The following is a 15,074-nucleotide window of genomic DNA, read 5'->3' as shown; positions in this document are numbered from 1 at the left end:
TTGTGAGAGCGGAGAAAGAGGAAGATAAGAGGAATAAGGCTCACGATCAAAATGAAGTTATAAACTGTTAGAAAGAAAGTGACCAAAAATTATTCTGAAACTCTGCCAGATTTTTAGAGAAAAATGTCATAAATAAAGTCAAAACTCTGCCGAAATTAAAAATACGACTGCTAAAGACATAAGGTAAGTGGATATTATGGATTCATACCCTACGTAGTTTTGAGATATTTTATTTATTTTTAGTATGAAAATGTCCACATGTTTAATTCATATTTCGCATTTGTTTAGTAACTATTCATTTATGTTTTACTTCGATATAAGTGTTATTTCGTTTTGTGTTTTCGAAATGTAGTTTTGATATGTGTGCATCACTCATGATGGAAAAAAATTATTCCCAAAACATCTATATTATGCTAGACTTCAATGTGGTCGTACATAACTATTCCATGTTCGGGTGTATTGGCGAAGTAATAAGTGTATACCTATACATAACCGTTCCGTGTTCAAGTGTATGAAAAAACAGTCTGGTCTGCATTCCCTAACTGTTCTATGCTTCAGGGGATAGTAGTGTTTTAAGTACTCATGTATGTCGTTCCGTGTTCAGGTACATGAGGAACTAGTGATAAGTATCTGTACCTATACATAATGTATGGTAATTGATTGATCATCCATAATAGTGACAAAGTATACAACATAAGTCTATTTTTTTATTTGTTCTTTCGTATTTTGATTTATATCTGTTTTAAAAAAATTATATGATATATATTTCGTTGTATGTAAGGAAACTATATATTGCATGTACTATACTGTGATTTCATAGTATCTCTTATTTGGATATTTTTTTCACCTCCGTATCACCCTCCAAATATTGAAGATATCGCTGCAGAATGAGCGGTGATTCGGAGAAAATTTTTAAAGTTTAGACTCTGATATTTAAGGTTACGGTTTTGTACTTTTGTTTAGTAATATAAGTAAGAAAATTTAAAGCCTCGTACATATGTTTATGTTTTATATTTAAGGCATCTAATACTTCTACGACTGTTTTATTATTAATAAAGTTAAGTTATTTTACTTAATTCGAGTGTATATGATTTAAATGAGTATACTCTGATCATTATTCTAAAAGATAGGGTGTGGTTTGTGACAAATATAAACTCGAAGTTTCCTTTGTAACTCCTGAAACTTATTCATAGTGGCTTTATTTTGTCCCTAATTTTATGAAGGACCTCAAAGTGGTTCTAAACTTATAACAACAAAAAATTATAAAAAAAATTAGTATAAATATTATTTATTTTTATAAAGTTAACTCATTAAATGTCTATCTTTGATAGATAGTTTGTGCCTGTATATGGGTAAATAAGGTGTGTACTAGTAACGAGTGAATTTAATTTTTATATGCTCTTGAACGATAAACAACTTGTTTATTTGTTTTTGTGAGGTAAAAATTTTGTCTCTCCATTTATTGAAAAAGCTCGACTTATAAAAGCATATACTTTTTACCTAATCATCCTCTGGGGAGCATGTAGTTCAATAGTGGTGTCTTTTTTGTTGGTGAGATTCATCAATGCTCTTTTTTAAAAGGAGTTTAATTTTCCTTTTTTTTTTTTTTTTTTTTGCATTCACATAGAATTTTATGTGAAGTAAATATTTTACTATTTTTTTATTTGATGTACGTAAATAAATTGCACAAGGAAAATAGAAATGAATTTATTTAAAATATAGCATAAGTGAAATACTTAACAAGTAAGATGATTCAAAATTTCTCCTTAAAAATTAAACTTAACACGTTTGTGATTTGTGACAAATAATTTAACCTTCTTATATTATATAATCTAAAAGTAATATCTAAAAAGTAAATAAAAAAAAATCTTTAATTTATTTTAATGTTATATTAATAGTTCCTACTTTATTTCAAATAATTTATGTACATTGAAATCCAATTGGATTATATAAAAACTTTTTAAATATATATATATATATATAATCACGAAAACCCAAAACGAATAAAAAGCAATCTTCAAAGCATAAACGATTGATTATATATTACTAAATTGAATATATATATATATATATAGTGATAAACACATAATGGGTCATATTATTTATGCATGCTTTATGCTTCTATTCTTTAGTATTAATTATGCATGCTTTGTGCGTCTAGTGTATAGGATAAAATTAAGTATAAAATTTTGTTTTAGATAGGCCACTAACTCCTTACAAATTAAACAATCTAAATTTTAAAATTAAAATATTTAAAACCATAAATTAATTTAAAAGAAAGAGTCATGAATAATAGGATTAAAAAATTTTGGTAAATTATAGTTTCACCTATTAATGTTTGATTTGGTTTTAAATTCAACTTCTGTTATTTCAACATTTTTAACGTAAAAATATATATTTAATTTTAAAATAAAAGTTATTTAAATAATTTATTAATGTAAAATATTAATCTATTTTTTAATTTAAAATATTAAAATAATAAACTAATTAGAACATAAAATTAATACGACCACATATTTATTATATACATTAAAAATTAGTTCATACAAGTTACGCATATATTTATACACATTGAAAATATTATAAATTTATTACGTCACCGTTTATATCTTAAAATATTTAATTTTTAACTTTAGATATCACCAAGGAAAGATGGATCATTGAGCCGTCCAAAAATTTTATCAGGTTATATATATATATATATATATATATATATATATATATATATATATATTATTTTAACATTAAATTAAAATACAATTTTAAAAAGGAGAATAAAAATTTTATTATTTCAACGTATTTAAGTTTAAAAAATGAAATAAATATATTTCAATGTATTGATTATATAGTCATATGAAGTTATTGGAGAATTTTAAGGTACAAAAAAATGGTGGAAATTTATCCTCTTTCTATAAAGCCTTCATCAATCATTCACAACTTCAATTCTCTCTCTCTCTCTCTTTTTTTTTTTTCTTTTTTTTTTTTTTTAAAAGGATCAGGCAAAGTATGAATCTAAAAAAGTTATCTGATAAGTGGTGTGATTTACTTTGTTTTTTTTTTTTGTTTATTCCCATAACCCACAATATATTATTATTCCTTTATAAAATTGGAGCTAATAATCATTTTATTTTCCACAAATTCATGATAGAAATTTCATGCAAATTTTTCGAAAAAAAAAAAAAAACCAAACACCAATGTTTATCTCTTTTAGTCTCGCCACAAATAAATTTTTTTTTTTATAATTTTTTTAATCAATGATAATTCATATTAATGAAAGGAGTAATTTTGTCGTGATGTGAATGGCAACCACCAACATTTGTGAAGCCCAGTCACAGTGCCCCCATCACTTTTAGAGAGAGAACACAAAATGTTTCTAATCATTTTGGGTCCACTCTTCTTTTTTTTTTTTTTTTGTATATATATATATATTTGGTTTCAATTTAGTGTTGTTTTTGTGAGTTTTAATGGATCGTATCTTTGTTGCACAATTTTCACCTACCCACAAATTATGACTATGCCAAAAACAACCCAATTCATTTCTATACACACACAGATTAATTTCCAAAATATCATACATAGGTTATATGGTGTCTCTGAGGATCATAATACAAATATAAACATAAATATCGCACGCTAATTTAAACAGAGTTGTCTTTTCTTTTTTATTTTCCCCCTAATAAAAAACAGAATTAAAAGGAGAAGCACTTAAAAACAAAGTAAAAATAAAAAATTTATCGGTGGGTCTAATTGGCGATTTTGGTTTTCCACTTGAGAACCACCTGAGCTAGTGCCTCCGTTGAGGACCCATTTTTGCAAAGCACCTTTGCAGCCGCGTCCTTTAGATCCTTCATTCTGTTCCGCACTTTCTTCCCTTCTTCCCCCTCCATTAAACTTTTTACAACTCTCCCGATCTCGTCTCCCATAATCAAACCATTCTCGTTTTGTTTTGGCCTCAATGCAACTTTCGTATCTTCCGTCAGCATCACCGCGTTCATTTTCTGCTCCGCGTAGAGCGGCCACGCGATTTGTGGCACTCCGTTTACTACACTCTCCAGGACTGAATTCCAGCCGCAGTGAGTTAGGAACCCACCGGTGGAGCCGTGGCTCAGGATTTGAGCCTGTGGCGCCCATGAAGCCAGAACCAGGCCACGACCCTTGGTTCGTTCCAGGAACCCTTCTGGAAGAAAAGCGAATGGGTCTTTTTGACTTTCTATGCTGAAAAATGTAGAATTAGAGACGTTATTTGGGCTTCTTACCACCCATAAAAACCGCTGCTCGCTCATTTCCAGTCCTAACGCCAGTTCTTGAATTTGCTCGTACGAGAGGGTCCCGCCACTACCGAATGAAACAAATAGAACCGACCCATGTGGCTGCTCATCCAACCACTTCATGCATTCTGTTTCCTCTACCTTTCCCCCTTTATTCACTAGAGGACCAATCGGGTATACCCGTGGTTTTCCGGGTTGTTCTTCTACCAGTGACTTTATAGCTCCTTCTTCTAATTCCATGAACGAATTCAGGAATATTCCTTCCGCTAATGAGTACTTCTTCATCTGGTGAAGAACCCACTTGTAAGCATCGTTCTTTCGGTCTTGAACAGGGTCAAGCAAGTACTTCCCATGGATCGGTATGCACCCGGGAATCTTTACCGGTTCAGTCAATTCTCTGTACTCGCACGACACCATCTCATCCAGCTTTGGCATGTGTAGGAACAAGGACAAAACCATAGCCGTAGATGGGAAGAAAATGTACGGCGAGATGTTGAAATCTTTGGCTGCGTCGAACACGTCCGCTCCAAAGAGATCAACGACCACGGCCACCACCGACTTGGCTGCAATCATCGACTTGAAGGAGTCGCGTAGAGCGGGAACTGAGCGAGCCATAGTGAGGCAGATTATGCTCTCGATTTTTGTATCTTCAGGGATGTCGCTGAGATCAACTGGAGGGAGAAAAGTGTAGTCCATTGAGCTAGGGAGAGATTCGAGAGTAGATTCCTGGGCCTTTGCGGGAGCGCCAGAGGTGGGGATGACGAAGGTGATGGAAAACTCGGGGTGGCAAGAAACGAGTCGCTTAGCGAACTCAACGAGAGGGATCAGGTGACCCATTCCAGGACTCGGTACAATTGCTATGTGGGGCGTTTTTGGTTGGTTTTGTGTTTGTGCCATAGTTGATTTTACAGGGGGCTGAGCTGGTTTTCCGCAGGTTTGGTGTTTGAGAGGAAGGAGATGGGGATGACCGCTTTATATAGAGCCGGTGTCAATTGGTAAGCAGGATATATGTCACGTGTCCCTGCTTAATTATTAACATGTTAATTAATTGCAAATTTTAATTAATTTTGTAATTTTTGTAACGGAAGTTTTATTGGATCTGTGGTTAAGCATATCTCAAACATTTAATAGATTAATTTGTTTCCTAATTAATTCTGATTTTTGTTAAGCTTATAACAAGTAATTACCTCCAAATCTTGATAACTAAAAGTACATATAATCATTACAGAGAATTACCACCATGTATATATATATATATATGTATGTACATGCATTTTTTTCACATATTAATATGACAATTGACATTATGTATAAGTTATTTTCGCCAACTATTTTTTTTTTGTTAGACAAGCTTCGTATATAGATTAATTGTATACAAATATTTTATCTATACATGTCAACCGCTACATTATTTTGAAAATGGAAACTTTGTAAAATGCCCCAATATTTAATTTACCAATTCACATTACTACTAACTTTAAACATAGCTGATAAAATAAAATCTTATGCACTCTAAATTAAAATTAATGACATGACAAACACAAAAATCATTAATTTTATTTTAATTTCTTCTTATCTCATCATGCATATGGTTTTCAGTTTGATTCTCCACTTAAAATATAATTGTATAAGACTTTGGGTAATTACAGATTTATGAATATAATATTTTTGTAAATGCAAATATGGGTTACACGTTAAGACGAAATATTAGTTAAAATTAGGAGAGAATTTTAATTAATTAATTAAAATATAATAATGGTTTAGAAAATTTTGGTCCGGTGTATTATTATAAACATGTGGGGGTTGAATTGATAATATTCGTGGAATTGAAAAGTTGACTGGATTGTTGTTGGAATTAGAATTTGGAAGAGGTGTTCAAGAAGGGTGTGCAAAATAATGGTGGAGGCATATTAATATTACACATGTGATGGTGACGTCATATCAATCGTCAGCATTACGTTATAAAACTACGTTCATTATCTCGTTATTTTCTGTTTGGATACAGGTTTTCTTCCATTTTCCCATCATTACACTGTTTTTTTTTTTTCTTTTAATTAATTAATTTGGATAACAACTAACAAACACCCAGAATATTCAATCATGATCGAATTGATTGGAGAAAGTGAAAAAGTTTAAATGTCATCACATTCCATCCACAAACCCATTAATCAAATATTTATTACATATGGATTAAAAATGATTAACTTTATAGTAAAAAAAAAAAAAAAAAAAAACTTATGTTTATATGTTGATAATTTAATAAATTAGATGCATTGTATGAAATTTAATAAACCCATATAGATATATATTAAATTGCATCTTTTAACATTAAGTTTTATTTTATATTTCTTAGTATTAATCATCTGCTAGTATTAATTAAATAAATTAAATAATATAGTGGAAATTAATATATATATATATATATACATACATGTAGACATGTCTTAATTTTCCTTTGGGAGTTACACGAATTAAACCTGTCGTTGTTGTAATTTTTATTCATATATTAAAATTACACGGTGGCTTCTGTACTTTTATCTTAGAATGCACGTAAGTTTTGTTATTTGTTTGTCACAACATTATGAACTGATTTATTGATAGATCAATATATATATATATATATATATATCTATATATACATATATACTAATAGAAAAGTACTTTTAATCTTTCTTGTTTTTATTTCAAAATTCATATGCTTAGAAATATATACAAAAAAATCTATTATAGGAAGATAAAGTGTTATACATTATTTTATGCTAGAATTAGGAATGGAAATTATACTATTTTGATTTCAAGTGTTTTCATGATAAAAATGTCAATTCACTTTAAAATTTTCTGTTAGAATTATACTGAACTAAGTTTTTTAAATTAATTTTTATAATCACCTTATTATCACAAAATATATTTATTATCGAGTCAAATGAGTAATCAATTTTTTTAATAATATCTTTGACCATAAAAGTTTATATATTTTGTAACAACCCAAAAGAATTGGACAATTAGAACTTGATGTTGAGATCTAACGTCCAAAAAGCCCCATATATAAGCTCCCTTTTTAACTCACCTAAAAGTAAAACCTAATCTGCATTAGGAAAAAGAGAAGAAGAGAGAGACAAGAAAACAAAGAGAGAAAGTAGTAGAGAGAGGGAGAGCCACGTGAAAGAGGGGAAGAAGAAGAAGAAGAAGAAGGTTAATGGCGTGACAAACGTGAAGAGTGGGTGATGACGACCCGAGTGGATGGCCGCTGCGTGAGGGCAACAGAGTGCAGTGACGAAGGAGTCGCCAGAGGGAGGAAATAAAACTGCATTTTTTGGGTCAAAAGTACGATTTTGATCCCGATTTCGGTAAATCTTTTTCCATCTTATATTTGATTATTCATCTTTTAAATCAAATCCTTAATTTTATGTATCCATATCTCTGAAAATAGAGAGTAAAAAACTAAAAGGGAAGCCAAACATGGTGAAAACTAAATCTGTTTAGACTTTTCGATTCCTTCTTTCGTTTGAGATTTAGATAAGAGTACCCAAATCCTTCTTTTGTGATGGTTTAATCGAAACTCTAACTAAAAATAAAAAAGATCAATTTAACACATGTTGTGTTAAACTGATCTTTTTTAATCCGATTCAATATTGCCGATGGAGCTAATTAATTCTGATCTTTATTCTAGTTAACCTGTCTATTTTTGTGTTATTTTTTTATTTGTATTTTATTTACAATTTTTTTTTCTTTTTCTTTTTCTTTTTATTTTTATTTTTTATCTATTAGTTTATTTATTTTATTTTTATTCTTATTTCTTTTACAATTTATAATTATTGATGTGTAGATTATATATATATATATATATATATATACATATATGAGAAGTATTTCGATGTATGGATCACAAATATGTGTACTGACAGTTATAGTAGTGTAAGTTGTATTTGTGCACGTGTTTGTCGATTGATTATGTTGACTATGAGTTATATGGATATGCACTGTTGGCAACGTTGTTGTCATGCGTGTGTCGATTATGTAAAGACCTAATTTCTCTAGAGAAAAAGGAGTGTCACATCACATGTGAACCTAATAAATTTTTGCGCAACATTATGTTGATATCTATAAATCAACAATACATCCCTTGTATGGAATCTCAATTCATGAGGCTCACAACAATCTTTCAAAATTGCATCATAATAATACATTCATATCTACTTTACAATAAGTGTCCAAGGTAACTGAAGGATTCTTCGAAGTCTTCCTTCGATCTTGAACTCCCTCATAACCTAAACTAATACTGGGGGGAGAAGGAAGGGGGGAGGGGAGGTGTGAATTGAAGTGAGGTTCTCAGACTCAGTAATAGTAAAGTAGTGTTCAAAGAAAAAATATGCAAACACACATTCATATAGGTTTGATAAAACTAATGCAAATTTTATATTCATAGAAATCCAATTTGCAAGACAACCATACTTATCATCATTATCGCAAAGTATAACAAAAGAAACAATCAAGAACCCACATCCTTTTCATTACTCATTCTAACATATTTATCTCTAGGTATCATACATACTATTCTCATTTATAAATATAATCATATCGTATAAGATTCGTATTTAGATAATTTTGTTTCGTTCACAAATACCATCAATCACAGTATATACGTATCCAGATCACTTCCAATTCCATTATATATTGTTATTTTCCTTACCAGTATCACTGGGGGCCCATAAGGATCCCCGTTACACGCAGATGTACAAGTATTTCTTTTATAGTTCATTTGTCGTCCCTATACCCCCTCTGGTATGAGACTTCTCAATCTCGTATGACTAAGGACACATCTATGGTAAGGTTCACCCTATGTACCAAGTCTGTACACTCTCTCCCATGATACCCGATAAGCTTTTTCTTTTTCAAATATTGTTTCTATTTCATATCAAAATTTCAGAAACCCAAACATTCTTGATATTTTATTCTTTTTCTACCTAAATATTATATTTATATTTTTGAAGAAAAATTCACATTCAATAATGGTATTAATTTACATTCTCACTCATACAGCCAACAACCAATCTCATCACTCTTACACACCTATTTACACAACTGAGATGTGCACTCATTCCACCCATAACGAGTATATATAACAACGAACTACTCACACAAAATCATTTGAGCAAGCAATCACTTGCATACATGTATGTCCAATATATCCAGTTTATATCGTATTAAATATACACCTAACGTACTATGTAAGCAACAAGTAACCGCAATCCATATCTGCACACATTGCTTACTTAAATTTATTTTGGTACCATTATATTTAACCATAAACCTATTCTAATTATGTACATGTATATATATTTTCTTACAATATACATATTTCATCTAATTATGATTTAACATACATAAACCACATATACTCATACAAAATACATGCATCTATACCCCCACTTCAAATACGCATATAAGCGGTTTCTACACCTACGTAACAACCTACATTATTTTACACCTACACACACACAAATTCAATGTGTAGGACTATTTATGCTCATACAAACATACATATATATATCTATTTATATTTTTGTATAGCTTTGTATATATCAACATATATATATATATGTAAATACATATTACATACTCATATATATATCTACATACGTAAACACATCCTAGAACCCATCTACTTTTTAGACATAGAGTCCTATACATTAAACAAACAACAACTTATGTATACTACATCTTTACCTATTCATTCACGCACGACATATATGTATCCATATTATTATACATATACCCTATAAAACATCAACGCTCAATACACACTCACTCACATATATATGACACTTTATAAAACACCTTTCAAGATAATATTTAAATCATCTATCAAACTTTTAAATCAATCATTTTAAAATTAATAAATCATTTTATGAAAATATGAAATTTTCGAATGAAAACTAACTTAATTTTTACCAAGATCTCCAACGAAAGAAGAAATCGCAAGGCTTTCAAACAACTTTGGTTCTCTACAGTCTGCTCCCTTTTCAGTTTCCTATTCCCAATTTCTCTAAAATTTTCATATACATGATTAAGAATTTAATTTAAAGTAATAATCGAATGTAAGGTGGAAGAAAATTTACTGGAATCGGTGTCGAAATTGATCTTTCTATCTGAAAGAGTGAAATTTCAGTCTCTCTCTGGTTCCCTGATTTTTGGCCTCGGACGGATCTTTGAACATATCTGGAACTTAGTGCCGTGGTCTGCTTCACATGGATCAAGTCCACCCAACACGCACTTTGCTTATTCTTCCTCAGCAACGCGCGCCGTGCACTTGGCACAGCGCACCCAGCACCATGTGTCTGCGCCCAGCACTTCGCTTCGCGTATCTAGCACCATGCATTGTGCGCCCAGCATCGCACGCAACTTTGCCTTTCTGGCTGCACCGCGCACCCTACTTCCTTCCTTATTCTCCTTCTTTTTTTTCTTTTCGTTCTTTTTCTTCGTTTTCTTTTTCTTTTTTTTTTTCTTCTTCAGCAGCGCGCGCCACATGCCCAACACTGCGTGTTCGACCTGACCGCAGATGTCGCGCACCATGCCCCTTTCTTCCTCCTCATTCTTCTTCTGCTAGGGTTTCTTTGTCACTTTTTTTTCCTGACCTGAGCCTAGGCTCCCATCTCTCCCTTGGGCCTGGTTATTACAGATTGAGATGGTTGTTGGCAATGTAAATGAGGACATAAATTAATATTGTAGCTTGGATTTGAATTTCCCTTTGTATTAAAATGTAAATATGATATTTAAGTAGGGAAAAAATAAAATATCAAGAGTGTTTAAGTTTTTGAGGTTGAGATATGAAATAAAAATAATATTTGGAAAGGAAAACTTACTGGGTATCATGGGAGAGAGTGTACGGACTTTGTACATATGGTGAATCCTATAGTAGATATGTTCTCAGTCATACAGGGCTAGGAAGTCCCATATCAGATAGGGTTAGGAGATGTTTTAATGGCACTCGTACTGTATGGGGTATGAAGATATTTGATAAGAGCTACATCTATTACCAGACTGGGTATGGGGTTGGCTGATGAATTATAAAAGAAATGTTTGTGTATCCATATGTAGCAGGGAACCCTATAGACCCCCAATGAATTGGTAATAGAAATGATGATGTGTAATGGAAATAAGAATGGAAATAATCTTGGTTTTTTTTAGTGAAATAATAAGGAACCTTGGAATCCACATTGTTATTGTGATGTATATTGATTGTGCCTTTTACTGTATTTTGATAATATCTTGATATTGTGTGTATGGATAATTGTAAGTAAAGAGAGAAAAAAAAAAGATTTCCAGTAAAAATAGAAAATTGATGCATCAGTATTCGACTTTCATTAAAAATGTACGCGCCATCGGTTTTTTTACGATTTTCTACAACACTTTGGTTATTATTACAGTGCAGGGTTTTAATATTTATATTGAGTTGGTGTAGCTCGCCCTATTCTTACTAGTCATTTCATATCAAAACGATTAAGATTTGGATTCTAAGCAATGAAAAATTAGTTAGGATATTGTTCCACTTCATTTTGTCAGACAATAATTAAGATTGATCGTTTATTTTATAGTAAAAGTTGTTTTAGCCCATAAAATGACATCATAGATATTTTGGATATTTTAAGCCAATGTACAAGGGATGTATTGTTTAAATTCTAAAATTTTGCTGCACTGTGTAATTTCAGTAGTTATTTTATTATTATATAGTATTGAACACTCATAACCCTGAATAGAGGGTTCAGGTTATTACATATTTCTCTAATCTTTCCTTCAATTAAGATTATGCACCAGACATATAAAAATTATTTCTATAAAAAAAGAATTCTATTAAAAAAAATGAATTTGTTCCAAGTACAATCTTCGTAAAATTTTTAAAGAATATCGCTCAATAAAAATTTTATTGGTCTATTCAAATTTTTATCAAGATATCATTAAAACATGTCGATAGATGTTATTGGATTGGGTTCTTTCTCTCGGTAGGCTGCTCTCTCTCTGGGCTGTCTGGCCAGCTTTGTTTCTTCCAAACCCACTACGCTGTGTTTCATTAAACAAGCGTGATATGTTATTCTGCTATTGGGCATACATAAGCCCTTTTCACCTAGGTATATATTGGTTGTTTTACGCGCAACCGACTATTTCTTCTTTTTTTCTCATTCGAAACCCTAAAAGGGTTCCTCAGTTTTCTGCCCTGCTAGGGTTTCCACATTGCATGCACTAGAGGTATTTATCTCTTCCCTTTTTCTTAAACATTCTTCCTTTATGCTTGATCCATATATTAATGGAAACAAATTGTAGATTGATTGGTGAAATATCATTTTATTTCATGGTATCAAAACAGATATAGGAATGGAAAGTGAAAACTCTAACCGAACTGCTGCAAACCAAAACCCTAGCTTGTTGAACAGAACAAATTTGGCTCCTATGAACCCCGATAGTCCATATTACATAGAGAAAGGTCTAAACTCTAGCACTGTCTTAGTTCCCTAGCCACTTGAAGGGAATAACTATTATATATGGGCTCGTTCCATTAAATGAGCCTTGAGAATCCAAAACAAGCTCGGGTTTGTAGAGGGAACCTTAACCGAACTAGTGGATCCCACTTATCCACTAAAAGAGCATTGGATACGCTGTAATGATATTGTAATTACTTTGATTCAAAATACTCTCTCACTAGAGATCAAAGCTAGCACCTTTTATGCTGACACAGCTCATCAGCTATGGTTAGACCTTGAATAGAGGCATGCTCAACAGAATGCCCCTAGAATATTTGAAATTAAGCAGACAATTGTCAATCTTCTGCAAAGCCAAGACCCAGTTAGGGTTTATTTTGCTAAACTAAAAAATCTTATTGATGAGTTAATGAATTATGAGCCAATGCCCAATTACACTTGTGGTGCCCTAAAAACTGTTATGGAGTACTAGGATAGAGATTACCTTATGAAATTTCTTATGGGGTTGGATGATTCCTACAAAGGGATGATAGGTCAAATATTGATGATGAGATCATTCCCTAGCATGAATGAGGTCTTCTCTATTATCCAACAGGAAAAGAAGAAAAGGGAAATATCCATAGAGTTTTCGACAAACAGGGCCATGGCTTTTAGCATCAAGGACACTAAAAAATCAATCAAAATTGACAATCCTAATAGGAAAATGTACTTTTGCACTCACTGTAAAATACCTAGACATTCTTTGGAGAGGTGCTATAAGGCCAATCCCAATATACCTGTATGCTTCCACTGTAACAACCTGGACATACTATTGAGACATGTTATAAGTTAAAGGGACAACCCAAAGGACAGAAGCCACAAGCCAAAAGCAAACAAACGTATGCTAACTAAGTGTCCATCACTGAATCAGTAGAACAACTAGCAAATGATAGGCCCCATTCACTGACCAAATAGTAGTATGATGAACTAATGTCTCTAATGCGGTAAAATAGGCCAACTGTCAACATGGTCCGCTCCACTTGTGAGTCTTCTAAGAATCCAAAACTGGCAGGTTTCACTGGTAAGCATTTATGCTTTAATACAAGTTCGATTAGTGTATATGAGAATACACATATTTTTTGAATAATAAACACAGGAGCTTCAGATCATATAATTCGTGCATCACATTTATATATTGAAATAACTTCGTACAATGCATCTCAAGTAGTGTTATCTAATTGGGAAAAGGTAGAAGTCTCAAATGTAGAAACAGTTAAGCTGAATGATAGATTAGTGCTAAATAATGTACTGTGTGTTCCTTCCTTCAATTTTAATCTTATATCAGCAAAAAGATTAGCACAAAATGCCAAATGTTGTTTGATTTTTCCATAAGAGCATCGCATTATTCAGGACCTTATGACTTGGAAGACTCTTGGAGTGGGGGAAGTTAGAGATGGGTTGTACTAGCTTAGGGATTTTAAAGGCTTGAAGGATTTAGGTCAACAATTTTTTGTGGAATCAACTAAATTGAGTTAGATTGCCGCCTGATTAGGGAAAAGATACAAGAAGGAAGCATTGTGACTAAGCATATTAGCAGTAGAAACCAACTTGCTGATATCTTCACGAAGGCCTTATCTAGCTGTTGTTGAAGGAACATATGATCAAGATGGGAGCAGAAAATATCTACTCACCATCTTGAGGGGGGATATTATTGGATTGGGTTCTTTCTCTCTCGGTGGGCTACTCTCTCTCTCTCTGGGCTATCTAGCCAACTTTGTTTATTCCATACCCACTACACTGCATTTCATTAAACGAGTGTGTTGTGCTACTCTACTGTTGGGCGTACGTGTACCTTTTTCACCTAAGTATATATTGGTTGTTTTATGCGCAGCTGACTCGGTTCTTCATTTTTTGTCATTCGAAACCCTAAAAGGGTTCTTCAATTTTTTACTCTGCTAGGGTTTCCACAGTGCATGCACTAGAGATAATTATCTCTTCTTTCTAAGTTAAAGATTGTTCCTATATGCTTGCTGCATAGATTAGTAGAAGAAATTTGTAGATTGATCGATGAAATATCATTTTATTTTAATAGAATATGTATATATATAATAGATTTTTTTACAATATTTAGATAATAGTTATCACCGTACATCTCTATCGAAAAATAATTTCTCCTATTTTGATTTGTGTGAAGAGATGAAGTCTCTGTATATACATATATATATATATATATATATATATATAGACTTGACATTTTGTAACCTCGGTATGTGTTGAGAGCTGTAGATAACAGGTAGATAGATATTACCAAGGATCTTCTAGAAGGAAAAAGAATATTCGGTAAAAAATATGT

The 15,074-nt window shown here is 31.8% G+C and overlaps 2 protein-coding genes across 2 annotated transcripts in view; one reads left to right on the top strand and one right to left on the bottom strand.

Annotated features, from left to right (window-relative positions):
• LOC148253724 (uncharacterized) overlaps nucleotides 1-15,074 on the top strand; it is a 57,241-nt gene that overhangs the window by 25,553 nt on the left and 16,614 nt on the right. The gene's annotated exons all lie outside the window — the stretch shown is intronic.
• Nucleotides 3,514-5,225, bottom strand: GT72B1 (UDP-Glycosyltransferase superfamily protein). Its single transcript, XM_022055115.2, has one exon. It carries the CDS (start codon nucleotides 5,163-5,165, stop codon nucleotides 3,744-3,746), a length of 1,422 nt encoding a protein of 473 aa, XP_021910807.2. The 5' UTR covers nucleotides 5,166-5,225; the 3' UTR covers nucleotides 3,514-3,743.

Source organism: Carica papaya, chromosome 5 (assembly GCF_054855325.1).
Source record: "Carica papaya isolate Zhongbai chromosome 5, ASM5485532v1, whole genome shotgun sequence".
Lineage (NCBI taxonomy): Eukaryota > Viridiplantae > Streptophyta > Magnoliopsida > Brassicales > Caricaceae > Carica > Carica papaya.
The sequence above is the reverse complement of the archived record's forward strand: the minus strand, read 5'-3'. Positions and strand labels throughout refer to the sequence as shown.

Bases quoted from the DNA above. Each gene is read 5' to 3' on its own strand.
- GT72B1 (XM_022055115.2), bottom strand. From the start codon at position 5,165: ATGGCACAAACACAAAACCAACCAAAAACGCCCCACATAGCAATTGTA.